The sequence below is a fragment of the Talpa europaea genome (assembly GCF_964194135.1).
Source record: "Talpa europaea genome assembly, chromosome: 14".
NCBI lineage: Eukaryota > Metazoa > Chordata > Mammalia > Eulipotyphla > Talpidae > Talpa > Talpa europaea.
The window spans coordinates 7,216,136-7,231,507 of NC_140082.1; the positions used below are offsets into that span (position 1 = coordinate 7,216,136).

The 15,372-nt window shown below is 55.7% G+C and overlaps 1 protein-coding gene across 1 annotated transcript in view; it reads right to left on the minus strand.

Moving 5' to 3' along the window:
* Positions 1 to 15,372, minus strand: part of RBM19 (RNA binding motif protein 19) — a gene marked incomplete at its 5' end in the record, with an annotated part of 103,090 nt that overhangs the window by 78,699 nt on the left and 9,019 nt on the right. Inside the window, 11 exons of the mRNA XM_084253543.1 lie at positions 164 to 224; positions 485 to 660; positions 9,129 to 9,258; positions 10,072 to 10,272; positions 10,843 to 10,953; positions 11,539 to 11,635; positions 12,012 to 12,133; positions 12,859 to 12,989; positions 13,750 to 13,953; positions 14,229 to 14,300; positions 14,673 to 14,751. Of these exons, the coding sequence (XP_084109669.1) occupies positions 164 to 224; positions 485 to 660; positions 9,129 to 9,258; positions 10,072 to 10,272; positions 10,843 to 10,953; positions 11,539 to 11,635; positions 12,012 to 12,133; positions 12,859 to 12,989; positions 13,750 to 13,953; positions 14,229 to 14,300; positions 14,673 to 14,751 (1,384 nt within the window). The remainder of the gene's footprint in view (positions 1 to 163; positions 225 to 484; positions 661 to 9,128; positions 9,259 to 10,071; positions 10,273 to 10,842; positions 10,954 to 11,538; positions 11,636 to 12,011; positions 12,134 to 12,858; positions 12,990 to 13,749; positions 13,954 to 14,228; positions 14,301 to 14,672; positions 14,752 to 15,372) is intronic.

Consider the following 15,372-nt stretch of genomic DNA (forward strand, 5'->3'; position numbering starts at 1 on the left):
GAATAGGGCCTCCAGGGACACAGAAAAGACCATTCTAGGTGAGCCACAAATGACCAGAGGAAGCCACCAAGGATGACCTTCAAAATCACCAGCAGAGCTAGCCCGATCCCACCCGAAGCACCACCCTTCAGGAACCATTTCTGTCAAGATGTCATGTCGTTACCTGCTTTGTTCTTCTTCCTGGAGACAGAGCAGCTCTTCACCAGCCCCACCTTGGAAAACACCTGGAAAAGAAGGCAGACAGGTACCAGCAGTGTTTTGGGTGCGTCCTGCACCGGGCGGGGGGCCCAGGGCTGTTCCCCAGCGAGCCTCGCCAGCGTTCTGACCCACAGCGTGCCCCGACCACAGCTTCCACATTCACGTCCCTGCCGGTGGCCCCGGCCGTGAGCATGTGTCAGGACCACAGGCGGACGCGAGCAGAGCCTGGGCCAGCCGAGGGGCTCCCTATCCCGCCCCTCCTGAGGGGACCCGAGGAGCCACTCACGCCCTTCAGTGTCTCCTCCGTTGTGCTGAAGTTGAGGTTTTTGATGAACAGGGTGCAGCCGGGCAGGGTCTCGTCCTCCTCCTCGTCCTCGTCCTCGTCCACGTCCACTGTTGCCGCAGCGGTGCCTGCTCCCCCCTCTGCTGGCTTTTCATCTTCTGGGGTCTGCTGGTCTGGCACTGCCCCACCCCCAAAAATAAAATCCATTCAATGATGCTTTAAATCCTCAGCTCCGGGGCTGAAAGCACAGAACCCACTGGATCATGGGGTTCGCCTCTGCAGGGGACCTGGCACCTCACTTGTGCTGGGTTGTGGGGGCAGCGAAGGGGGCAAGGGATGCAGCCACTGCCCTGTCTATGGTGAGGAGAAAGGCTCACGAGACACAGACCAAACTGAGCCTTCAGCTGCACTAACCCGCACCCACTGGACCTTTAAGACAAACTTCTGTGTGAACTGTCGTACTGAAGCGCAACCTAAGCAACACGTTAATTTTCCTCAAAAAACAGCACTCAGTGACCCTGCAAATTGAAACTGCAACTTAAGACTTGTCAAAAATTACAGAACGGGTGAACTGGTGGTAGGAATTTTACAGGGGCTCCACTTGAGAGGAAAAAGCAAATATTGTACAAAAATGAACAATGATGTAAAATATAAGAATATATTTACGAAAAACAAAATTACAGGGCCTCCCTGGTGGCGCAAAGGGTTAAGAACTGCACTGTGAAGCTATCCTCAGCCTCTGCAGCACGAGTCTGATCCCCGGACGGCCAGGGAGCAACCCACATGGTGCAGCAGGCCTCTCTTGTCTCACCCGCTGTATCCCTCAGCAGTGTACTTCAGTCAGTCTGCCTGTTCTGTTCCCCACTGTCTCTGGTAAATCCTCTCACCCCCACATCTCTGGCCTGTACCCCAGCTCTTATATGAACAAATAAATAAATCTTAAAAAAACAAAAAACAAACAACGGGAGAAGACTTGAATCATTCTAAATATCCCTCAAACCTAAGGAATTGCACATTCAATCAAAGTTTCCAACATACACACACTGAGTAGGTTATGCACACAGTACATACATGAAATGACAGTCCCTGACACGTCAGTGAAAAACCGGTGGGGGGAACCCACATTACTTATTCACAAACAGGAGCGATCAGGAAAGTTACAGTGCATTTTACATCTTAATTTTTCTTTCAATTTTTATACTATGAGCATTGCTTTCAACATTCTTCAGAAGCCTCCTTTTTGATGACTGCATATTATCTCAGCTCTTGGTGGCACTGTAACTTTCCTGATCTCTCCTGCTTGTGAATACATAAGTGGGTTACTGAGGTGATGGCGCACGGGCGCATTGGTGAAGGAACTCTATGGGGACTACACCTGAGGGGGTGGGGGAAAGCAAATATTACTTAAAAATGAACAATGATGTACAAAATTTAAAAATTAATAATAAAAAAAATGCACCATAGCCCTAACCCCACACCACACACCAAGTTTCTGAGAAACAGCTGCAAGAGAAGACCAGAGGGAGGCACGAGGGCTCAGGGTCACTCTCAGAGGCGACGGCAGCCACGCCAGGCCATCTCTCCCGCGAACATCAGAGTGTAGCTTCACATGGCACCCCTGCTGGGCACCAGGCATCTTTATTTTTTTTTAAGATTTATTTTTATTTATTTATGCATACAAGAACTGGGGTGCAAGTCAGAGGTGGGGGTGTGTGTAAGAGGATTCACCAGAGACAGAGTGGGAAGCAGAACAGGCAGATCTAGGGGAAGACAGGAGAGGTCTGCAGCGCCACTGGTCAGCTCCCTGGCCGGGGATTGAACCAATGCTGCAGTGGCTGCCGATAGCTTGAGAGTGCCGAGACAACCCCTTGCGCCACCAGAGAGGCCTGGCACCGGGCTTCTTGGTACAGCTAATCGGGCTCACCAACCTGCATTTGGGCAGATGGTGGCTGGAAGGTCGCTAAGGTGCCTGGCTGTAGGGAGGCTGTTGCTTCGCCCCGTTACCTCTACCCCCCTGAACCACTCCTACTCTGAAGAGGAAGAGGGAGGAGCAAATGAGTCACTGAGGGGCAGGTGTGGCTGCAGTGCAGGGACACAGGAGCCGGTCAGCGTGGGGGTGACTTTCACCCAAGGGTGACTGGTGTCACCAGGTTGGGAACAGCGTCCCCAGCTCTTGTGAAGGCCTGCTTCCAAGAAATAGGCTCCATTAGGTTCAACCTTCCCAATTTCCTCCCAAGTCACATGATTGGAGTCTTGGGAGAAATTCCCTTCCACGCACACACTTCCGAAGCTACTTCCCACGCTCAGGAACTCAAATCCCATCTCGGCAATCCTTCAAGGTGGCCAGACTGTGGCCTCACACCCTTCACCCTCATGATTCTGAGCAGGGAGGCCCGGCTGTCCCTGTCCAGAACCTTGCACACCCTGGCAAGTTGTGCAGGGAGCTTTGAACCCCAGCCTGGAGCTGGGAAACAACCCCGCTCTCCTGCACACATCTGCACGCCTATAGCTCAAACACAGCCCAAGGGGTCTTCCTGAGGTCCCAATCCATTCCCCCCGCTCCGAGGCCAAGCGCCAAACCGTCTCTGTCTCCCCTGCCCTCCCTGACGTCGGCCTAATGCTGGCAAGTACTAATTAAGCTTCAATCGCCTTGTCCTGAAACAATCCTTTAAACCCCATGGAAGCAGCTGCAGTGATAATGTCTGTTTCACATCAGCTGAACAGACAGCCTTCACCCCTCGAGCTCCCTCGGAGATGAGCCCAGAACTCAGTCTCTCCCCCCAGGACAAAAAGAGGAAATCTACACAAAGGCTCCTTCCCACTGAAGGAACTAACACAATTTACCCAACAAGGGACTTCATGGCGGGACCACTTTGTACTCAAAACCCAACTTTCAAAGCCAAGCCGGGAGGAAGAAGTGTTGCTAATGATGGGGAAGCAAAGCAAAGGAGCTGAGTCCAGGTTCTGACCCAGACCTCAGTGGAGATCAAAGCCATGACCTTCAGCTGGGAAGGACACAGCCACCCCCTGGCACTCCTGGCTTCAGAGACGGAAGGAGGAAGGTGAGCAGGCTCGCTGAGTGGCCTCCCTCAGGCAGAGCCCACAAAGCAAGAGGCCCAAGGAAATTCCTGGAGGCGGCTGCACCTGAACCCTAAATCCCAGCACCTTGAGGCTGGTGGAGGACTAAAATAAAATAGAGAAAAGCATGGTTGATTCTTGGCCTCTAGGCTAAGAGCACATGTAGAGAAAAGACCGTTGGGGTCCTGGTGACTGGAGGGTGCTCGTCCTAGGCCCCAACTGATGGTGGCCACACGGGAAGGTTAAACCAAGGTGTTGGGAAGCTCAGATCTTTCCAGAGGAGCTAAAAATCCAGCTCTTTATGGGAAAACCCACAGGTCTGAAATCTTGGTGACTAAGTAAGGGGTGTGTGGTTCCCAAACTAGGCGGTGGTCCACCGATAAACCAGCCTTCGCCTCTGTGTGCTGCTCCCCACGGGCTGGGTGCTGACCGCTGACCCTCCCCTTGTCTCTCCTGTGAGCCTAGGACCCAGACAGCTTCCAGTTTGTCTTTCCAGGATCCGAACCTCATAGGGTGAGCAGCTCAGAGGGCCCAGGGGCTGAGAGCATGGTCAGAGCCCGCTCTGCCTGCCACCCTAACCCCTGAGCAGAGCGGATCCCCTTCAATGAGCTTGTTTGCGGCAGCTGCCCAGGAAGGGGTGAGGTTTGGGTTTGTGGCAGAGTTGAGGGTAGGCAGCCCAGAGCAGGTGGTCCCTGCCTAGCAAGAATGAGAGGCGACAGAGATGGCCCCCAGGATCCACTAGCTGCCGGGGTGTGAAGCTCAACTGACTCCTCCCACTTCTAACAGTCTGCACCTCTGACCCCCCAAAGCTGGGACGAACCTCTATCTGGCTGGAGATGAAAGATGTGATTAGCAGGGCCTGGCCTTCCTCCACAGCAGAAATGTCCCTTATTGCCCTAAACCTGTGTGTCCTCAGGAGCGATCTCCCTGTCCCAGGGCTCCACGTCCCTGTGCTAGAACCGAAGGCATCCCGTCTTCAGATCTGCTGAAAAAAGGGGGGTTGCAGAAACGAGTGGGGACCCCAGACTGCAGGCAGGAGGCAGCACAGAGGTGAATAGCACATGGCCTAGAAATGAGCGCAAAGGAGGTCAGCGCCCTGGCCAGCATGTGGCCTCACACCCTTACCTGCAAAAGGAGTGGGACACACACATACCCCCTGCGCTCTGGACATGGAGGTGTCTGCGGCTGTACCCGCGCACTTGAGCCCCGTCCAAGCCACCTCCTCCCCGCCCCAGGCACCACCGGCTGGGACTGAGCAGTCCCCTCACCGCCCCCGCAGCACCTGTCCCTGGCCCCTCTCCCTGCCATTCCAGCCGTGCTGGCCACTGTTCTGATCACCAAGCCTGCTGTACCCATTTCTGTCACAGGGCCTTTGCACTTGCTGTGCTCGCCCCCTCTGTGCACCACCCACCCTCCAGGGCCCAGATTCTTCCCGTACGGTCTCAGCTCAAATACTTCCGTTAGAGCCCCTGTCCACTCTCCCTCCGGGGGGCACCACCGGGCTATCACCTTCGTTGGCTGCCACTCCTCAGAGCCTGGGCCTATTCAGAAATCACCTTATGGGCTCATTTCTCTGTCTGTGTCCTCCATTAGATGGGGGGGTTCCTTGAGAAGGGGACCAGGACTCAATCTCCATTGTGTCCCCAGCACCTGAGGTCCAGAGTGGACCCTCCAAAACTGTGAGTGTACAGAACCCAGTTGGTGCCCAGCAGAAGGTGCTGATTTGTAGGAGAGGAGCTGAGCATTACGGCTACGAGCTGCCCTGGGAGCCGGCGACAGTGGGTCACATCCACACACACCTCCAGAGGCTTGACCTTGCACAGCTCACTCAGCCCCTCTGTGCTGCCTTCTTTCCATCTAAAAAAGGGGGACAAGCTTCAGTGCCACCCATACGATGGCTCTGAGAATCAACACACAGGCCTGCTGGACGGAGCAGGGCCTGGCCTGGGGGTCAATAACATCACCTCTACTGCCCAGACTGTCCAGCCAGGCCTTGAAGGGAAATCCAGAGAAAGTGCCAGAAGTCCCTTATCCAGGGGCCAGAGCTGAGACAAAGGGGGGCGGCAAGGGGAGCCTGTAGCTCTCCCTGCAAGGAGATCCCCGCCCACAAGCCTCTCAAGACAGCCAGTGCCACACCTCTGAGTCCGTGGGACCAGTCCCCACCGGTCACATCCCCCGAAGAGCTTCTGCTCCCAACTGACTTGGCCAGGCCCCGCTGTGGCCCACGCCCTGTCCAGAAAAGTGTGGAGACAGGCAAGAGCCAGGGCATGGAAACTGAAGGTCATTTTCAAAAACACTTCTGCTCCTGGCCCCATGAGGGGAGACGAAAGGGAAGACTAGAAAGAAAGAATGAAGTACGGAGAGACTCCAGCAGAGGTTGGCCAACAAAATCACCGGGAACCAGACAGAGGGAAGAAGTGAGACCTGGAACAGGGCGGGGTGGGGTGTGGGGCGGGGGAGGTCTGCAAAGCAAGGTGGGCTGGAGGGGCTGGAGAGGCAGGCGGCTGTGCTGCCATCTGTAGTTAGCACAATCAAATCCAGTCACGCAGCGCCGCATGCGGCTTCATTATAATCGGGCACAGAATTTACCGCGGCGCCCTCCCTCCCGGCTCCGCGGAGGCTGGCGCGAGGCTGTTATCAGTGGCAAGCAGCTTCTCAGGACCTCCCCACACTCTGAGCCCTTTATCTGGAGGTGAGGGTCTTGGTTGTGGGGAGATAAAAAACACTGTCCCCCTCCCTGGAGACTGGTACGGCGAGCACAGGGCTCTGCAGAAAGAAAGGGGGGGTGAAGGGAAAAGCTAGGTCCATTCCTCCTGCTGCCTTCCTCTGAGCCTGAGCAGACCCAGGGCTTGTGGGGCGCTGAGTCCCCAAGAAGGGGGTGGGAGCTGGAGCTTCGGGAGCAGTGTGCGGGGGTAGGGCTGAGTGGGGAGACAGGGCCTGGGGACCAGGGAGGCTCTCTGTGCGACATGTATAAGAAAAGGAGCAAAAAGGGCAAACAGAGGCCCTGGAGACGGGCTGGGTGGGGATTCACTGACCAGGTGGGGCGCAGAGGGCTGGAAATCAGTGCAGACGTAAGGGACTTCTCTCCAAACCCACCCCCGCCCCGCCTGCAGCTGGCCCCCTCCTTAAGGCCTCCTTTGTGTGAGTCCCCTTGGGCCCTGAGAGTTGGGGTCAGCAGGGAAGGGCAGGCTGTTCACGATGCTCTCAACACCAGAACAGACCAGGGCCAGGGGACAATGGGCAGCACTCCAACTTCAGACTCAGATGCCTTATATCTGACAAGCCTCTCCTCCTTGGGTTCCAGAATATTTCAGTGCCCAGGCCCCCACCCGTACTCCCAGCAGCCCCGGGGGTTCAAGGAGGAGGTGGTCCTGAGCCCATCTCGGTTACCACAGTGTGCAGCTGCTCCGGCACAGAACAAGGGACATGAAAGCCTTAAGGGTCATCAGGCCCACTTCAGAGGTGGAAACTGGACCTCGGAAGAGGAGGGTGAAAGGGACCAGAGCTTACTGAATCTTAGGGACCCCCAGGAGCACCAGCAGACTTTCCAAGGGACCCCAGGGGCTCAGTAGAGTGTCTTGTTCAAATGCTGCTTTGCCCTTAGATCCACCCCGAACCCACTTACTGGGCTCCTCCCCAGAACCTGGCAGGTTCTGGGTGCTGAGCAGTGAACAAGCACCTCTGTGTGGAATGCCCATTGCAGGGGGGCTCAGACAGACAGATGGACACTAAGGAAACAAGGCTATCTGTGATGCACCCCTGGGAAGCGGAAAGTACTGGAAATAAAATTAAGGGTGATATGGGTGGTTAAATCAGCACCCACAAAGGGAGCCGTGGCCTTCCCCACGACGGATGGTGTCCCATCCCTGGTTACACTCTGACGCTGGGCTGGCAGCGGAGGGACCGCTCAAGGTCACTGAGCTCCTGTCCAGGCCAGAGGCTAAGGACACAGTATGGGCAGCCCGCCCCTCATGGGCACAGAGGGGGCAGAAACGGGCATTCTGCCCTCACTCACCCCTCAATACACGCTTACCCGGTGACCTAGTCTGGGGCCTCGCTGGGCCCTGGCACTCAACCCTGAGCGAGACACCTCACTCTGCCCTCGCGCTTTACTATCCAGCAGAGATTGACAAAAAACAATTGGAAGAAATGGAGTGAAGGCCATTCACAGCGAGTGTCACAGAAAAGAACCGAGCGCAGGAAAGGAGGCACCAGGACTAAAACGAGCGAGGCCCTGAGGAGCAGCCACCCAGGGAGCTTGGGTCCCGCCAAAGAGGATGAAACGCCTCCAGGCTCGTGTCCGGGGCCCCTCGCTCCTGAAAAATCGCTGTCACTTTGGCCCAAAAATAAAAAAGGTTTGAGTTGAGCAGGTGGTGTAAAAACCAAGACAGCTGATGATTTGGGGGTGATGGCTAGTTAAGAGCAAAGCAAGACTATGGGGTAGAAAACTTTCTGATGAAAGCAGAGACAGGTTTGGAAGAAGACACCCCGATCCTATCTATGGACAAAAGTAACTCATGAGCGGGCTGGCGAGGTGGGCGCCAATGACCAGATGCTTTCAGGAAAGAAAACAGAAGCATTTTCCTTCCTGACAGAACAAAGCTTCTAGACCAATGGCTCCCAAATGCCCTGCATTCTGATGGCCTCACTGCTCCACGTGAAGCAGAAATGCAGACACCGGGAGGTGTGTGGACAGTGAGGCCTATTCCAGGGGAGAGCTGTTCCCTACTCTGAGACCTTTACCGCCCCCTCCCCACAACACACACCCATCTTTGATGAAAACAACAGAGAAGGCGCCTGGAGACTTACTTCCTGACCCTCATTTTAATAAGCTGCTAACCCAATGTGGGGCGGGGGAGATAAACTAATGGGCAAAATCTTAACCTCTGGGTAAAAAAGGTCACCTTGGTGCCTTTCAGAATTTTCCTAAAAGTCCTTGATTTTAGATGGGACATGGTCATGGCCCCAGACTAAGTGGTTCCCAACTGGGGGTTACACCTGCCCCCTGGGGGTGGAGGGAGCTCAGGTTGTCACACCACCCAGGGGACACTCGGGATGCTCAGCAGGTGAAGTCTGCATAACAGCCCCGCGGGACAACTCTGAAGTCCCAAAAGCAGTGCCGGGCCCAAGTGTGAAGCTAGAGTGGGCCATACCCTTCTCCCTCCCTCTTGCTGCCTTTGCAGGACACAGGGGGCGCTGTGCCAAGGACCCTCCTCTGCCAGCCACCTGCCACGGCTCTCGGGGTCGGGGTGGGGGAGGGGCACACTGCTGGAGCGAGAGGACCAGGGTGTTTGCACTTGCTCTGTCTGAATCTATTAACAGAGTCTACTGTTGTTTTTAGCTCCTTTAATTAACAAACTAGAAAGCTGACCACTTCATGCTGCACCCGTAACTTTTATTCTCTCTGTTTCTAAGGACAATTTACATGTCCATAAAACCCAAGAGTCTGAGGCCCTTTGGTCTTCAGGATGAATATAAACTTCAAGCCAAACACCTGATAAATGACTCAGCACTCCCAGCCCTTCCCGCCATGCCGCCCCAGGACACCCTGAGCTCAGATCCACTATACCTGCTTCTGGCTCTGCCCTGTCCTTTTCCACAGGATCTGCCGGGGTGTCTTGGGGTTCTTTCTTCTGGGGGGCTGAGCTGGAGAAGACGCCCACTGGAGCCCACTCCAGGTACAAGGGGATGTGGTGAAACTGTAGAGACAGGGGTGGGAGAGACACCTCTTACACAGACGGAGAGACAAGATGGGGCGGGAGGTGGGCTGAAGATAGACCCAGCAAAAACCGACTCCACGGTCTAACCCCAAACCTACGAACGTGACGAGATTTGGAAAAAAAGGTCTTTGCAAATGTTAGTAAGGGCGGGATCTGGAGGTGAGACCACACTAGATTATCGGATGGATCCTTCATCCATGACAGTGTCCTAACAGAAAGGCAGAGGCAGACTGGAGTGACACAGACACAAGCCATGGACACCTGGAGCCCCCAGAAGCCAGAAAAGGTCAGGAAAGACCCTCCCCTAAAGCCCTTGAGGAGAACATGGCCCCGTAACACCTGGACTCAGACCTCCAACCCCCAGCCCTGGGAACTGCATGACACCATGTTTCTGCTAGTTCATCGCTGACTCTGGGGCTGCTTGTTACAGCAGCCATGAGACGCTAACACACTGCCGTGCACACGATTGTGTGTCTGCAAAGACCCTATTTCTTCTTTTTACCGAGAAACAAGAGGCAGGCCTGTACAGAACTGACTCAACTCACCACGGATTCAAGATGGCAGAAGCATGATGGAGAACGTTCAAGTTAACGTGGGAAGGGAATGCCGAGGAAAAACCTAGGAAAGGCAGAGCCTGGCAAGGAGCCCAGGCTGCTCCCTGGAGGGTGGTCTGTGAGGGTCTCAGGGTGAGAAGGAGTCACAAGCATGACAGACGAGCGTTTTCAGCCAGCGCCTCCCCCACGCCAGGTCTCTGCTCCCTTATCCTCTCCCCACAAAGCAGGGCAACCCTACCTTGGAGTAGGCCAGCTGTCGGAAGGCCTTGCGGGCCTCCAGGGGCTCCAGGAACTCCACAATGGCAGTGATGCCACCTTCAGGCAGCAGCACACGGCCCAGGCTGCCAAAACGTCCGAAGGTCTCCTGGAGCTCAGCTGCCAGGGTGCCGGCTGGGAGGTTCTTCACTAGAATCACAGTCTGGCTTCGCTCTGCGGCTGCCTGTGGCAAGGAAGGGACAGCATGGGGCTACAGCAGGAAGGGTCCTGGCCTGACACCAGCACGGCTCTGTCGGTGACTGCAGACCATGTGGGTGCTCCTATGGGGCCGTCCAGGAGACTGAGGCTCCTTGCAGCAGATAAGGCCTCGGGCTCCAGAGTGCACTCTGGTGGAACCCTGGCCCCTCCACTCCCGCACAGGGGCCCAAAGGGGAGGTTGGAAGTGATCTGACCAAGCCTCCAGATGAGGTTTCTGTAAGCCTAAGAGCTCCCAGCTGGTGGAAAAGAGCTCCCGCTCCTGCTAGGTGGAGAGGTCTAAACCCCCACAGACAAGGGAGGTGCTAGGCAGGGGGACGGGGTGCTCAGGGCCCCTGAGGGAAAATGGTGGGTTACAAGGTAGCCCTCTTGTATGAGGTCCCTGGTCTGGGCCCATATGGTTTTCTTCTTTCTTTAGAGTGAACTATTGAGACATTAATGGCCCTTGCAAAGCCAGATCCTCAACCACAAACCCTCCTGTGTCACCCGGTCTGGAGCTCCACCCTGGCTCTCCAGGCTCTGGCTCCCTGGTACCCACCTGGCTGAAGGAATCCAGACAGACCCCATGGTCCAGGAGGAAGCGCCGGACTTCTTGGACGAGCTGGGTCTCCCCCAGGGCCACACGCACGGCCACGCTGCCCCTAGTCTCCTGCAGGAGGGGACAAAGGAAGATGCCCAGTCAGCTGGCGGGCAGATGACGAACCAGCCCTCCCAGCGCAACAGCCCAAGGCAGTGGCCAGATGGAGACAGACCCGCTGGCGTCCTCACCCCCCACCTCAGCAGCCCTAGCTTCCCGAGGCTCAGAGGCCTGAGGCCCTGTTCACGCTGCTCACTCATTCTGAAGGAAAGTGTGGGCTCTGGAGGGGCGGTTGGGGTGGTGGGGAAGTCAGAGGACAGGGCAGACTTGGAGAGGAAGAGCAGGGGATGACCCTGGAGGGTGTGAAGTGAAGTCAGGCCTACCTAGTGCCACCCCACTTCTGTCTCTTTCCAGATGTGAACCAGGCCAGTTACTCCATGTCCCTGGGCCTCAGTTTCTCTATCTGGAAAGTGGGCACAGTAAGAGCCCTTCCTTTACAGGGCTGTGGAGGAGCACGGGCTCCCACTCATGGCTGGCGTGGACGGCGTTACCAAGGCCCTCCCCTCTGGCTCCACTCCACACCTGGGGCCCACAACTTGTTATGAGAGGCCCTGGGGCCCACAGGTGACCCCTTTCTGCTGCCCCCCAGTCACTCACATGGTCAAACACTTGGCTCTTGGAGGCGCTGTACTTCTGCGCGATGGCATCAGCCACGGCGTTTGGGCCCATGAAAAGGGTGTTCCAGTTGTGGGAGCTGAGAGGCAGAGGCAGAACTGGGAGGTCAGGGGGAGGGCGAAGGAGGGGAATCTTCTCTCAGCTGCAAAGCCACCTCCTCCCCAGAGGGCCAGATTCCCAGTACCCAGGGCCTGAAGAGGACAGGGCGACATTAACAACCCAAACACTGGTCTAGCCCGGGTCTGATCACTTAAGGAATATTACCCATCTGATCCCACAACGGGTTCAAGTAAAACACCACTGTGACTCCCCCCAGTTTGCAGATGAGGTCACGAGGCTTAGCAAGGTTAGGGCCGGGAGGTTAAATCCATCCCAAGGAGTCAGAGCCCCAGGGAGCTGGGAGGGCTGGGTGGGAGCAGCAGAGCCTGGCCTAGGTGGTGGGGGCGGGTAAGGACCTGGCGCTGTTGGCTTTATCTTTAGACTCTTTCTTCTTCTTGTAGGACGATGATCCAGGTGCGTCAGCATCTTCGCTGGCTTCCTTCTTGATGGTGGAGGGTAACACGTGGAGCATCCTGCCCTGGTGGGGGCAAGGGGGAGGGGGAAAAGAGAGGAAGCGGGCAGGCGTGTCTACATCCTGCCCAGGACCTCGGCCTCCATACTGTGGGGGGAACCCAGTGCTGAAACCCTGGGAAAAGGAGGGCCCCTGGGTAGAATGAACATGTGGCCACCCTCCACCCAGAAAGGGAGCCTGGCCATGCAACTTGGCGCCTGCCCAAGGGGACAGTGATCAGCCTGGAAGGAATACCGGCAGCACCCCCTGCCCCCCGACACCTGGGCCCCTCCTGTCCCCGCATGTGCCAGGGAGAGCCTGGGCCCCACGAAGCAGGGTGACAGATCACGGAGGAAGGAATGAACAAGAGCAAGGGAGAGGAGGAGCCTGGGGCACCGGCACCAAGCACAGAACAGGGCGACACTGGCCGAAGAATTTTTCGTGGTCTGTTGCGGTTGTTAGTGTGGCCATGTTTCTGGAAGGATGGCAGGTTTGATTCATTTGGCAAATATTTGCTGAGTGCCTACTATGTGCCAGGCCCTGCTCTGGGTGCTCAAGACAGACCTGACCCCTGCTCTTGGGGAGCACCTTCCAGGTACTCCTGACAAGAGGTAGCTGGCAGGCCAGTGGGTGTGATTCCCTAGGCCTGAAACATGGGCACATATGTACATGTACACACACACACACACACACACACTCTCAGTCTTTCCCAGTCACGTGAGCTCCACAGCACCCCATTCCTGAGCACTCACCTGGAACACCTGCCCATCCACTTCCGCATAGGCCTTCACAGCGTGTTCAGGGAACATGAAGGTGACAAAGGCAAAGCCCTTGGGTTTCTTGGTCAGGCTGTCGATGGGGTAGTGGAGCTCAGACAGGGGACCTAAGAACGGAAGATGTGTCAGTGGGCCGGGACCAGGGCCTGTGTGCCAGCGAGAGGGGAGCCAGGGCCCGGCCCAAGTGGAAGAATCTGGTATGCAGGAGGCAGGCTGGGAAGTGACACAGTCTGCCCCATGCAGAGATCCATCAGGGGCTCCTTGTCACCATATGGGCACCCACCAAGTACTCATCCTCTGCACCTCATAGCCAGCCTCCAAATAGAAATAGGGAGACTCTAAAGGCCTCACCCTGACTTCCTTCCCTCAACTACGGTGACCTCACAAGCAAATGCAGCTGTGCATGACCACACTGGGCTCCAGACTTCAAGTTCTTGTTCCAAGAACAAGAGCCAGGACAGTACAAATGACCCTCACCACCAAATCTACTTGTGCGCTCAGTTTGGGGAGGGCTCAGTTTAGACAGGAGAGGGCGTGGCCCGAGGAGCACTGTCTGCTCACACCTACAGGCCACGGGACAGCTCAGGACAGGATTTCCAAAGCTCTTTGGCTATGTCTTCTGAGGTGAGAGCCTGGAGGACCTTTGCTAGGCACCCGTTAGCCCCCATGTGTCATGCCCCAGGCTTCGGAGCAGGACAGGGGTCACCAGCCCCAATTTATGGATCAGGAAAGTGAATCGAGAGGGCTGAAGTCACCGCCTTGGGTGAGGCTGAGGGGAGACGAACTGGGACTTGAACTAGGCCGGCAGGTCTCACCCCAGACTGTGGGGTGCATGCAGTGGGGGGGGGGGGGGGGTCACACCCCTACCGTATTTGGAGAAGAGCTCCTGCAGGTCCTCCTCGGAGCTAGTGTAAGGCAGGTTTCGCACAAAGAGCCTCCCAGAGTCAGCCAGGTCCTCCTCCTCTTCGTTCTCCGCAAGCGTCCGTCCTTGCCAGGCTTTGGCGCTGCTCCTTAGGGGTCCCTTGGTGACGGGGGTGCTCTTTTCCCTGAACACCTCGATGTAGCGGCGACCTGAAAGGAGAGTGGTCAGGGCTCCCACGGAGGCCAGGACTTTCCAGCCTCTCCTTGCTTCTTCCATGGCCACAGTGGCTGTTGGCCCGACACTAGGCCCTGGCCGGACCAAAAAGCCCTTTCAGATCCTCACTCACCCTGCGAGTTCAGTTTCAACCCAGTGCCTAGGACAGTGCCTGGCACATAGCTGACCCTCAACAAACATTTGTGAAGCTAATGAATGAGTGGCTGAAGCCTGCACCCACAGAGCACCCCGGCCCCAGCCCGGCCCTCACCCATGTACTCTCTGTTGCACTTCAGAGCTTTCTTCACTTCCTCTTCGCTGCCGAAATCCACAAAGATGTACCCTAAGAAAGCACAAGGACAAAGGACAATCTGTAGGCCCTGTCAACACCCACACCATGCCTGCTGTTTGGGGCAATCTGAGCAGAAAGTGGGGGGAAAACAATCACATTTTTGCCAAATCTCCAAGATACAGACTCCCTCTCACCCCTCCACTAGCTCCCCCATCCAATTTCCCTCTGCAGGGGGTGATCAGACACAGCGGCTGGCTGCTTTATCCATCAGATATAGGTCTCCACCCCCAACCCCGGAGCCTGCTCTGGAGGAGACCCATGCGGCAGGGAGGTGACCCTGCTCCCTAACTCAGCTGCCCCTGCCCCGTCCTGCCCAGTTTCCCATCTGCCCCTCCAACCTGCCCAGATATGCCCAGGTCCCACCTGTTTTGTTGCCATGAGCATTTCTCACTATTCGAATAGCCACTGGTTTCAGGGGGGCCAGGAATTCTGTAACATTTTTCTATAAGGAAAAGCAAAGGTTTTTTCCTCTTCATCAATCCAGTAATACAACAACAGCACAAGGTCAAGCACAACAGCACAAGGTCAAGTTCTGTATTCAGGAAGGTCACCAAGAAGTGCTTCATCCTCCTTTGTTTCACTCCTTCCTCCCCTTCTGCATAAAATAAAACTACCTTGGGGTAGAAGGGGGATTTTATTTTATAATTGGATTAAAAAATGAAGAATATAAGGAAAAGTGTGAAACTGTGACATCACCACCAGCCATTTAAGGCAGTGTCGCATCTTTTCATCCTAAGTGCTTTGTTATACATATTGGGGTTAAGTTTGTTGCATTTCACTTCTCATTAAGCAAGAATATTTGTCCCTGAAACATATTAACGTAAATGTCCTACTGTAGACGGTCCCCAATTTTCTTAACGATGTTTCTACTTTTTTCTTTTAATTATGGTCTTTTTTTATTTTTGCGTAGAACTGGGGTACAGGCCAGAGATGCAGGGGGAAGAGGATTCACCAGAGACAGAGTGGGGAGCAGAACCGGGGGATCTACTGAAATACACTGCTGAGGGGAGCAGCAGGCGAGGCAGGAGAGGTCTGCTGTGCCACGTGGGTCAGCTCCCTGGCT